Genomic DNA, 12,510 nt, shown 5'->3' with positions numbered 1-12,510 from the left:
TAATTGTTATAAATGCAAACCAGATGAGTTCCGTTATTATAGATATAGTAGATGTGATGTGTTGTCTCATGTCACGCCATTCCATATCATGTCAGTCTCAAAACTGTGATAGCTCACTCAAGAGAGAGAGAGAGTTCTTGAAGAAGTGATGAATAACTTTTGTAATTTATAATGTCAGTAGACATAATTTGATACTTGCAAATTTTAACATTTGATGCTGTTGGTTCCAACAAGCATTTTCTTCACCTCAAATAACAAATAAACCCAACAAATTTGAAAACATATAGCATAAAACATATAGCGTTTATCTTATAATTAAAGACTTTTGCCAGTAGCAGGCAAGCTTAGCAAGCAGAGCACTTTTTTGGTTTGATAAGGGAAATTGTCTCTGTTAACAAAAATGGTTTATTTTGGTTTGGGCTGGAGGTTTTGCAGAAACCTGGAGCTGTGCATTTGGGAGATAAGCCCATCCTGACGCTGGAAATGAGACTGCTCTATATCGCGTGTTTAGGTTCATTTGACTGCAGGCAGAGTTACAACGCAAGCCTCGTTTTTTCTCAGGAGAAGATGTTTTATCAAAGCTGGATAGATTGGCAATAATTGGGACATCTTTTAAGAATAAATGTATGCCCTTTTGTTTGAGAACAAACATATGTTATGGCTGTTTGTGCTTGCTTAATGTTTACAGGCTCTCAATTCGTGTTTCCTCAGTTTTTGTAAATAGAGAATGTAACACAGCTGCTTCAGAGTGTCTTTTTTACATTCAAATTCATTGACATGTGTAATAGATTTGTTTTACATGATATGGAGGTTATTTGTCATCTAAAGTTTGATGTGGATGAATATTTATTGCAAAACTGTATTGTTGAATGATGCAAGTTTAACTATATGCAGGAAATATAACAATTACAAAACACTCACACATTTGTTTTTTGTCCTAGTAAGACATCATTTGGTTGGAAATTGTATTCATTATTAATCAGTAAATTAACTGTAAAATTTAGAATATTTGACATCAAGTTTATCTTTGTGTGACTTATTGTTTTAATGAGAGTTTTGCAGGAAGTGTAGTGTTAATTGATATGTTTCCTTGACAATATGACATTAATTGAAGAGATATGATTAATGTTGGGACCCATGAAGACCTGGGTCTTCAGCATGCCATGCTTGTCATAAGAGGAGACTAAGATCATGTGGTCAGGCTGGCAGACTTGACACATGTCATCGTGTCCCAATTGTGTTGATCAATGCTCATATAGTCTGTCATACAGACCCTGAAGTAAATATATGCAAGAAATCCCAAGTCTAGAAAATGTGTCAAGTCTGAAAATGAACAAAGTCTCAGGGCTCCTTTTCATTATATTTTATTGTTTTCACTTTGAGCTTTTTTCTGTAAAATATGTTCATTTCAGAGACTAGTTTTTAGTCTAATGCTCATGCTGTTGAACAATGGATTGTCAGGTCCAGACTCGATTATTTGCAGACCACTGCAATATGGCTGCAATATTGCTGTGTGTGGCATTAAACAACAAACAAACATTATTGTTGGAGATTTCTTTGAATGGTATTTAAAAGTGATAAATATAAAGGGGAAATTTATGGATGTCAACTTCCGTAATGTGGGGAGCATGACATGTTTCAGTATATTCTTACTCAGATGGAGGAAGAGATGTAGTGTTCCTCTTATTACAGATGATGGAATCATTAAATTTCCCCCTTAAATGTTGGAGATGGCTTAAGAAACTGTTGATTTATTGTTGTTTGACTTAATAGAGTTTTATGATACATGAAGGTTTCTTTTGTTTGTTTGCTTGTTTCAAGATTTACCTGGCAATATTCCAGTTTTATGAACCAAACAATCCAGTGATTGACCTCATGAGCTTCAAGCTGTGCAATAGGGATGCAATGAGTCAATAAGCCTGACACCAGATCCTCTTAATCGCCTCTCATGACAAACATGGAGACCAGTTGTAACTCTAGGGTCACGCATGTGATGCAGAAATCTAAGGGTGCTGCAATTTTCTCTGGGGAGTCCTGAAGTCATTCCAGGATCATCTGATTGTGGGTTCAAATCCAGATTGGGGTAGTGGGGTAACTTAGTGGTTAAAGCGTTCGCTCGTCACGCTGAAGACCCGCGTTCGATTCCCCACATGGGTAAAATGTGCGAAGCCCGTTTCTGGTGTCCCCGGCCATGATATTGCTGGAATATTGCTAAAAGCGGCATAAAACAAAATTCACTCACTCACTGAAATCCAGATTCCCCTGAATAAGGATGGTGGCTTGGTTGTCAGCACCATGCCACTGTCTGGTTTCATCAAAGTAGTAAATTAGTTTTGTGTCACATTCAGCTTTGATGTAACTGGGATGCACAGTACATTCATCCTTGTCATGTAGACATAGTTCCATTAAACGTTCCATGGAGTAGAAACTGTCAATCCTGAACCTGGAACCTCAGTACAGTCTGTCAGACAGTTTAGCATCTTTGATAACCAAACATGTAATATTGCATTGTATCGTAGTAAGTATCCTGGGCTCTTTAACTACCAGAGCTTTATTCAGGAAGTGACAGCAGCAAATTAACACAGTTAATATTTCGGTTGCCAACATCCCTTGATTTCACATCATATAGTTCCAATCAGACTTAAAACAATGTTACACTGGCATATGGGTCCATGGTATTTGTCATAGTGGAATGGACGTATTGTAGGAAGGTGTTTCCTATTCTCGCGGTACTTACGGATATCGGCTGAAAAAATAACACAAACTATTCTTATCGTATGAATGCTTGTTGTTTTTTAAATGAAGGGTCTTCTCCTCTAACATCTAAATCTATCAGCTGCCAGATCCATCAGGTGAATTACCACTCGTGAGCCCGGTGATAAAAAATGCCATCCGCCATTGACGAAACGAGGCTGCTCCCATTCTCGCGGTATTACCAGGAATTAACGTTATTGAGTGTATGTAAGAGCAATCCTGCGGGAAGGGCGGGAAAAAGTAATGACATGTCCAAATTGGTATAAACTCCCCAGTATTCGTGACACTGCAAGATTTTGATCACTCACAGACTTGGTCCACTTCCTAGTTACCAGTCGGTGATGTAAACAACCGGTAAGTGTCGCGCATCGCAATTTCAGCAGAAAACGTATTTACCGCGAGAATAGGAGACGGACCTATACGTAGAATAGCAGAAGATGAACAATTGCTGTATGTCTGACCATAATTAAATGAACATTTGTTATCTTTCACATGGAAAGCTTATGTGTCAGTTAGTAGGCTGCATCTCCACTGAGTAACCTCTACATGATGGAGGATGCTACTTCTTTGGGCGATGTTGAAGTGAGAGGTATTATGCTTTCTCAGTGTGTGTGAATATTTTTTTTTCTGTTTGCATTAAACAAAGTTAAGGAGTGCTGGTGATAAGAATTCTTGGTGTTCCAAGAACACGGGGAGTGGAAGACCACAACACATTGTGTGTTCTAGGATTTTACATGACAAACACGTCATTGTTGCTGGGGGAATATGCACTGGTCGGTATATGACACCAATGTGGGAACAGTCACCGAGTTCCCAGTTGCTTCTGGTTAAATTATCGAGATATTGTCTAACCATGCTTAAAGGGCAGATTATTTTATCACCATTACCATTGCCCATTGCTTGGGTAGATCCAATCTATTTAAGTACTCTTTGGCAATCATCATTATCAGGTTCTTTTGGAAGCCCAGCAGTCCATTGCATACACTAACGCTTAGTCTCTTTTGATAGTAACAAACAAACCCATTTAAATCGAAAAGGAGCCCCAGTGAGATTCAGAACCTGAGGAAATCTAGACTTGTTTTTTTTAGGCTTTAGCATAGCAGGGAGGGCTAGGCAATAGGGGAAATAATGTGGTTCAGGGACTGTGAGACAGGTTACCCATTGCACAACAGCTCTCTGTGCTGTACACCCCTTGAGGTCTCTGGGCAAGAATTTGTGTGAAGAAACCTATCCTGTTAAAATAGTATACTTAGTAATTTGTGAGTCTCAGTGACGTGTTTGATTGTGTGTCATCTTACGATGTGGATCGTTGCTCTTTAATGTTTTGATCACTGGATTGTCTGGTCCAGGCTTAATTCTTTACACGGCTGTAATATGTTTAGAATATCACTGAGTGTGGCCTTAAATACCAAACTTGACAGGTACATTTTGGGACTTGACCTACTTCTGTTTCTTTTATCTAGACAGATGAAGTAATTAACTTTTCAAGTCAAGCCATATTAAGTCGAGCCATTATATTCTCCAAACAATGTCATACACAAACATAATTCCCAGAATATTTACAGTTATGGACATTATAATGTGATGAAAGATGAACACATAAATACTGGTAGGCTATGTGGTATTTATTTTGGACAGTTGGAAGAATAATCAAAATATGTATATCAATTTTCTTCATATATTTAGTCTTGTAGGTCATAAAACCCATGTATATCTGAATACACTTGACTTAGTAAAACAGTGTTGGTGTGAAACAGTGTTCGAAATAGTTTCCAAATTTTACTAGCCAGTCGGGCTAGCTATGCCTGAAAGTTACTAGCCCACAAAATAATTCACTAACCCGAAATTTGAATGTAGACACAGGTTTCATCATTAAGCTGCTAATATGATGAAATTTTTTTCAGGCCATAATCTTGCATGATTTAAAAGTGTTATAACTTAACAAGTCAGAGAGAGATATATATTTACAAAATGACCCCATGAAAATTCACTAATCAGTCGGGCCAGTGACTGTTGATTTTTACTAGCCACGGGCTAGCGGGCCAGTGGCTATTTCGCACACTGGTGTGAAAGTATATATCTATGAGAGCTAAGATATGGACATCAAAATTGATATTGAAATTCATCTGCAATCGATCAATTTGATGAAAAGTATTCAAAAGAACCTGAATAGATCAATAATTTTAATACAGAGTTCAGTATCCTTAACACCAACACACCAACCCAATCTGGTTGGGATTGTGTGTTTGAATTGGCTGTAGTGACCAATGCTTGTTGTCTTAGGTGACCAGGTAGATTCCATAGTGAGGCAGGTGACTTGACGGCATGTCAGCATTGCTAGTGTGGCATTAATCACGAGCAAAACAAGCTTATACAGACCAGTTGACGTCATGTTGATACGGTCGATCCTCATATATATCATGTTTTCTTCACTGGTGCTCACAGCGTGAAATAGGAAGATAGTGGACTTGTAATGACCAAGTGCTTGCCAACAGGGACCAGGTGTTTCAGATGTTACTGAACCGGGAGACTGGTTGAGACAAACTGTTTACATTTATTAAGAAAAGAGTAATGCACTTGGGATAGTCCGGGACATTTCTGAGTTCGAATCCCATTTAACCTTGGCTTTCTGCCAACCAAAATGCAGCACAAAATCCTGTTTGGGCTCAATTTTGTCCATAGGAATTATGTCTTGTTTGGATTATGATTTGTCCTTTGGTAGACTAACAACTAGTCTCTGAAATGAACATATTTTACAGAAAAAGAGGGTTCATAATAAAAAAAATAAAATATAATGAAAAGGAGCTCTAAGTCTTTCTTCATTTTCATTTTCAGATCTAGACTTGCATGGGCTTTCTTTGATATGTTTGTTTCAGGGTCTGTATGACAGACTATGTCCTTCGGGTGTTGTTCCGGATTATGTTTTCTTCTTCGGAATTATGATGTGTTCTCCATTAGCACTGATGGTGGTATGATATACACTGATGGTAGTATGATATACACTGATGGTGGTATGATATACACTGATGGTAGTATGATATGCACTGATGGTGGTATGATATACACTGATGGTAGTATGATATACACTGATGGTGGTATGATATACACTGATGGTGGTATGATATACACTGATGGTGGTATGATATACACTGATGGTGGTATGATATACACTGATGGTGGTATGATATACACTGATGGTGGTATGATATACACTGATGGTGGCATGATATACACTGATGGTGGTGACACTGATGGTGGTATGATATACACTGATGGTGGTATGATATACACTGATGGTGGTATGATATACACTGATGGTGGTATGATATACACTGATGGTGATATACACTGATGGTGGTATGATATACACTGATGGTGGTATGATATACACTGATGGTGGTATGATATACACTGATGGTGGTATGATATACACTGATGGTGGCATGATATACACTGATGGTGGCATGATACACACTGATGGTGGTGGCATGATACTGATGGTGGTATGATATACACCGACTGGATGTGATATGATGATGGTGACACCTCGATGGTGGTATGATATACACTGATGGTGGCATGATATACACTGATGGTGGCATGATACACACTGATGTGGCATGATACACACTGATGGTGGTGGTATGATATACACACTGATGGATGGTGACACTGATATGATATACACATGGTGACACTGATGGTGGTATGATATACACTGATGGTGGCATGATATACACTGATGGTGGCATGATATACACTGATGGTGGATGGTGGCATGATATACACTGATGGTGGCATGATACACACTGATGGTGGCATGATACACACTGATGGTGGCATGATATACACTGATGGTGGCATGATACACACTGATGGTGGTGGCATGATATACACTGATGGTGGCATGATATACACTGATGGTGGTATGATATACACTGATGGTGGCATGATATACTGATGGTGGCATGATACACACTGATGGTGGCATGATATACACTGATGGTGGCATGATACACACTGATGGTGGTGGTATGATATACACTGATGGTGGCATGATATACACTGATGGGGGTATGATATACACTGATGTTCATCCTGTTGTTCAGGTTGTAGGTACATATCCCCCTGTTGATCATGCTGTAAAGCGTAGGACTAATGTGAATACAACATATGCTCCGATACCCTGCTTGTTTGAATATTGCTGTCACTGGTGCCCTTTACTCTTATGGCCTTGACCTTGTCAGTGAGGTGTTCTGTTCTTAGTTCAGGTGTAGACAATTACTTTTTGTATGAATATATGTAATTCAAGAAGAAACAAATAATTCCATTTTAATTGAAAAGGAGAAACAGTGAGATGGGAGAACCTGAGAAAAATCTGAATTTGCTTCATTTTGGATGTGGTTCAGGGACTGTAAGACTGACAGGTGCAGTTATCTGGCTTGGATGTAGTTATGTAGCCTTGCTCCAAGGCTGTACCAAATGCTAAGCCTAGTAATTCTATCCTTTCAAGAGGCAAGTCTAGATGAGTGGACAGTATCTAAGGACACCAGTCTTTTAGAGGGCATATTTTTTCTATTTATTTGTATTTTCTAGAAATTATTATTTAAACTAATCATCATTGGCTTAGAGCCTTGGGCAAGTCTACTACTTGTGTCACCTGTTTATTAATATGCTTCTGGGTTAAAATCTGGGTTGAATATGGGATAGATGTTTACTAGCATAGAGACCTGCGCAAGTCTAGTTCTCCTGCTGCGGACTTAGGGTTAAAATCTGGGCTGAGTCTTGGATCGGTGTTTACCAGCTTAGATCTTTACACAGAGCAGATATTTGTGACATTTAAGAGCATGACATATTTGAGAGTTTGATGAGTTTCAAGTTTAATGTTACTTTGAAGCACATTCTGGAATATGTAACGTTGCATCAGAATGTTCAGTTTCCATGTCATAAATAATGATGTTTATTACATTGCAATTGCTCTTATTTGTCTACTGCTTGTACAATGTATCCAATGAATATGTTGATGAAGATGTGTCTTGCTCGCCCTTATCCTTGTTTCTTTAATGAAAGAAGTTCTTTCTTCTAACATATATCTTTATCTGTTGTTCCTGCTACCCCAGGCTGGAGCCTCTATTTGTTCACTTGGATTTCTGAAAATGGCGGACCAAAATATAATCTGTAGAATTATCGTTAATGCTGTAGGGCAGGAAGTGCTTCCCTTACAATAAACACCTGGTGTCAGCACTGATTTTCAGTGATCCACTCGTATAATTTATATATTTTTCATCACTGTTTTGCCTTTTACACACAGTGGAATGAATCTGTTTTGGCAGATAATCTAGACTGGTAGTTTCTGATGTGTATATTTAAAAAAGTTGTCTGTTTTGTCTTCTGAAGGTTTGATAATATTGACGGATAAACTATTTATAGGCTGACAAATGAACTTTGTAAAGTAATTACTTCAAATAGTCAAGTATGTTGAAATAAATGTATAAATGAATATGATTCTAACAATGTTTTCAACATATTGTTTCATTGATGATAGATAAACCATATCACGGGAATGAAAGGTACCTATGTATGATGAAGGCTGGCTGGCAGGTTGGATTTCTAAAATGATTCTGCATTTTCTATTGTTTGTTTGAAGGGATGTTGTGTTATGAACTGAATCGGCTCTTTGTTTATAGTTAGTATTTGGCTCTCATTGTAGGAAGAAATGGCTAGTGCATAGTTTTGTTGAATAGTCAGAAATCCTTGTTTGTAGTAGATAGGATAAGAACAGTCCAGTTCATATCACATGTTATGTTCCTTGTGAATATTGTTTTCTGTGTCTGCCAGAGGCGGTGGGGTAGCCTAATGGTTAAAGCGTTGGCTCGTCACGCCGAAAACCCGGGTTCGAATCCCCACATGGGTACAATGTGTGAAGCCCATTTCTGGTGTCCCCCGCCGTGATGTTGCTGGAATATTGCTAAAAGCGGCGTAAAACCAAACTCAGTCAGTCAGTCAGTCTGTGTCTGCCTTTCTTTTCCTTTTTGTTTAATGCTGCACTCAGCGATATTCCAACTATATGACAGCAGTCTGTAAATAATCGAGTCTGAGCCAGACTTCATGAGCATTGATGCTCACAATTGGGATACATGCAGCCAAGACTGACCACCCAGTCCTGTTTGTCACATCTTGCAACAAGCATCAGTCCCTAGCAAGGTAAAAATGATTCTACTTGAGTCAAGTATGTGATATTACATGGGACGGGAGTTTTAGATTTGTCATAGAGATATCACATATATCACCTGATGCTGGTAGCGCAAACATCTAGACTAACAGGATTTGACTACTGACAACTTCCAGTTACATCATCTTTCATAGTTTTATGCATTGTTCATTTGAAGCTTACTCCATATGAAAGCAAGCAAACATAAATCTCATATATATAATTGTAGAGATATTTATCTCTGTCCATGTATCACCAACATGTTAAAGTACATGTTCCTTTAAAGCTTTCCTCATGTTCATGCTCTAGATATTTCCTGGGCATCAACAAACAAGTTGTGCAATAAACAGCATGTTATCATCAGGGAAGACACGATCTACTATAGTGTGATTCTAGAATTTGAGACACATTGATAGGTATCTCCGGGTTCCTCAACTGGCAAAACAGGTGTGTACAATAAGTACCCTAGATGTCCAGCCAGGTGTGAATTGTATGAGTTATTGTTCCCACTAGACTGTTTCTGCTGCGTAACTATTGTCTACTGTTTCTTGTCTACAAAATATGATACCCCACTGCATTCATTAAGCACGACATCAATCCGAGATTGGTTGATAGCAGGTAGTTCAAAATTTGTAAAATACCGTGATTGTTTTAAGCTGGGCGTTCATAGAAACAACATGCCATACAAGTAAGTTCTGTTTTGTTTCATTCTATTATGCTTTAGGAAAACGGTATCAAATATGAAATTGGTCATTACAAATTGTCACTGGCATGATGGTGTTTTCTGGGTCCTTGTTTTGTGATCTTGATCAAGTCAAATTGCTTTTGAGTTAAGAAGAGTTAAGGGACTTGTGGCAAGATCCAGTTGATGCAGGATTGAATGTTTGTAGTTAACGTGAAATATTGACGAGGTAAAAGCAATTACATTTAATTATATCAGGTTCCTATGTTCGGTTTTCTTGTTCTATGGTCAGTTAGTGCTACAGTCCGTTGGCGGGATGAAAATATTTTCCTCGCGGATCACAACATGAGATGAAGTGAGTTTAATGTCACGCTTCAAGATTAGCAACAGAGAATGTGTATGTTTGTGTGGGGTGTTTGAATGGATACCAACTAATGTCTGTTTTATTGTGCTTGTCAACCGATGTCTGTATGTCGCAGTTCAACATGGCTACTGCAAGTGTTCATCTCGGATCCTGAGCAGTCCTCAAGGCTTGTCACTTGTTCACTTGTCACGCCCCTTATCACCCCCATCGGTAGACCCAGGTTTGATTCCCCACATGGGCACAATTGTGAATCCCATTTTGGTGTCACCTGTGTACTTGATATTGCTGAATATTGCTAAAATCAGCTTGTAGACTGCCTTACAAGGTTCTTTTGAAAGTTGTCCAAATCCAAAATCCGCGTAAAACTAAACTCACTCACTCACCCTAAAGGCAGATTGCCAGTCAGGTAAACAAGAAGTACCATCTTCTGACATGTTTTTGAGGGACGTGGTTGAGGATTGAACCACTGTCCTTCTGTTCTCCACACAGACACATCGGACTCAGTAGTATTGTGTCAGTGTACATACCGGACAAGTGTGTATTAGTGTTGGGAATTGTTTGAAATCTCACAATTGATGATTGGTTCATTATCAACGAACAATCATCGAAAAAAAGTTATTAGCATCTTTTTTCCTGTTCAGGTTCTTATTGTAGATAAAATTAATAGAAAGAAAAAACGTGGTTCTCCGTTGTTTTCTGTTTTATTTAGAAACTGCACAAATTGCATTTGAAAATTTCACATCCAATGTAAAATCATGCAACTTGCAACTGTAAAATGATGACTAATATGTCATGAACGTAAAACCTTTCAGTAAGTGAAGTGAGTTTTTCTAAGAACTAAACACATTTTCTGGCCCTGACAACTTCTAAGGTAAATTCCACCGTCAAGTATTTAAAAAAACAACAACTGTAGTTGCAAAATTGTTTGTGTTCGATTATGAGAAAATGTGATCGATTGCTTGGTTGGTTGGTCTCTGCGACCAATCTTCGATTGTCTCAATTAATTGGAACACCACTAGTGTGTATTCCATTTTATCATTGTACGTTATGAGACAAACAATAGACTGAGGATTTGTGCGTGATGCATATCAAGCGAGACCCCATCTTGATGAACACTGATATGTAGATTCCCTTGTTGTGCCAAACTCTGTCTGGGCTTGCAAACTCTTACTTTATATGTTTCCATTTTAACTTGGGTGTGTTGTACCAGATGTGTGGAATCTCCAGTTGTCTCAAATTCAATTTATACCAAGAGCTAGTAACAACACGTATCCTTGTAAGTCAAATCAAAATTTTTTGACTAAATTGTTTGGCACAAGTTTGAATTTGTATCAGGCGTAATCACCTGAACACGATACTGCTTGAAACATCAAACAGGAAACCGTTGATTAACGTGAGTAAAGGCTGCCACAAATAAATGACTTCTTGTTTACACTGTTAGTGTGTAACTAATGTATAGTTACTCCTTCAGTCAGTGAAGGGATGTCGACTGTGTAACATTTGAGACAGTCTATACCCACGAGTAGCAGTCACATGGTCTTCTTGTGTGATGTCCCGTCACGTGATTGCAATGTTATACCAAGTGGCGGAATGTGCAAGACCAATCGTTAGTTGGTGTTTTTTGTATGCAATAATGCAGAATGACATGGCAGATCATCTTTAAAATGTTTTGTTTGTTGTTTGATACAGCTGTCAGCATTATTTGAACTGTATGACAACGGTCTGAAAGAATCCAATCTGGAAAAGACAAGTGACCAAAGCCATGATCATCTAACAGGGGTGGAAATAACTCATTGCCCGACGTCCGAGTTCAGTGTTTTTTATCTGTCGGGCAAGCAAATTTGTATATCACACTGTACCGGTGTCCAGTTGATATTCCAATGTTAATTATGTTGTTTATTTAAAAAATCAACAAGAAAACGGATGGTATAGTGGAAAAATTATCAGGGCAAGTGATTTTACATGTGCCACTGTTCCGGAGTACACTAGCAATTTTAAAGTTATTTCACCCCTGATCTAATCTACCCATTTGGGATACGATGTCATGCATCTAGCGAGTAACCGAGCCTGACCACTGGTCTTGAAAATAACTTTCAACCCATAACTTGATGGATCATCACACGGGTAACGGATACCAATGCATGAATAGACATAGAGAGTGCTTCTGATTATATGGATATTCTTGTTGTGTATGTGGTTCATCTGCACTCTGTCGCCAGATGGCTAGGTCCTCCGGTCCCCAGAAATGAGAGGCTACTGAATTAAACTGTAGTTACTGTGATGTCATCTTTGCTGATGGTACCACATATGCAAACCAGTTTTCTCCACTACAAACTGGGGTAAATGATAGTCACTTGGAGTAAGGTTTACAGACAGGAGTTTCTAAATGAGCTATTAGTTGGCAAGTGTTTTTCATTCAGATCTGACAGACCAATGAGAACAAAGCAAGAAAGTATTGCATTACTTGCACTTGACAGGAAACTTCATGAGTCTTGACGA

General features: G+C 38.5%; 1 protein-coding gene across 3 annotated transcripts in view; it reads left to right on the top strand.

Moving 5' to 3' along the window:
- The window catches only part of LOC124285374 (hypoxia-inducible factor 1-alpha-like), an 87,312-nt gene that overhangs the window by 20,500 nt on the left and 54,302 nt on the right, over positions 1 to 12,510 (top strand). The window contains exon 1 of one of the 3 annotated variants that reach the window (XM_046721597.1): positions 9,491 to 9,653. The exons of the other annotated variants lie outside the window; for them this stretch is intronic. Coding sequence (XP_046577553.1) covers positions 9,643 to 9,653 — 11 coding nt within the window. The 5' untranslated portion in view covers positions 9,491 to 9,642. Of the gene's footprint in view, positions 1 to 9,490; positions 9,654 to 12,510 lie in introns of those variants that run through there. 3 annotated transcript variants of the gene reach the window in all.

Source organism: Haliotis rubra, unplaced genomic scaffold, assembly GCF_003918875.1.
Source record: "Haliotis rubra isolate DU_JTF1 unplaced genomic scaffold, ASM391887v1 Scf36, whole genome shotgun sequence".
NCBI lineage: Eukaryota > Metazoa > Mollusca > Gastropoda > Lepetellida > Haliotidae > Haliotis > Haliotis rubra.
Note: the sequence above shows the minus strand (reverse complement) of the source record. Positions and strands in the feature narration are given on the sequence as shown.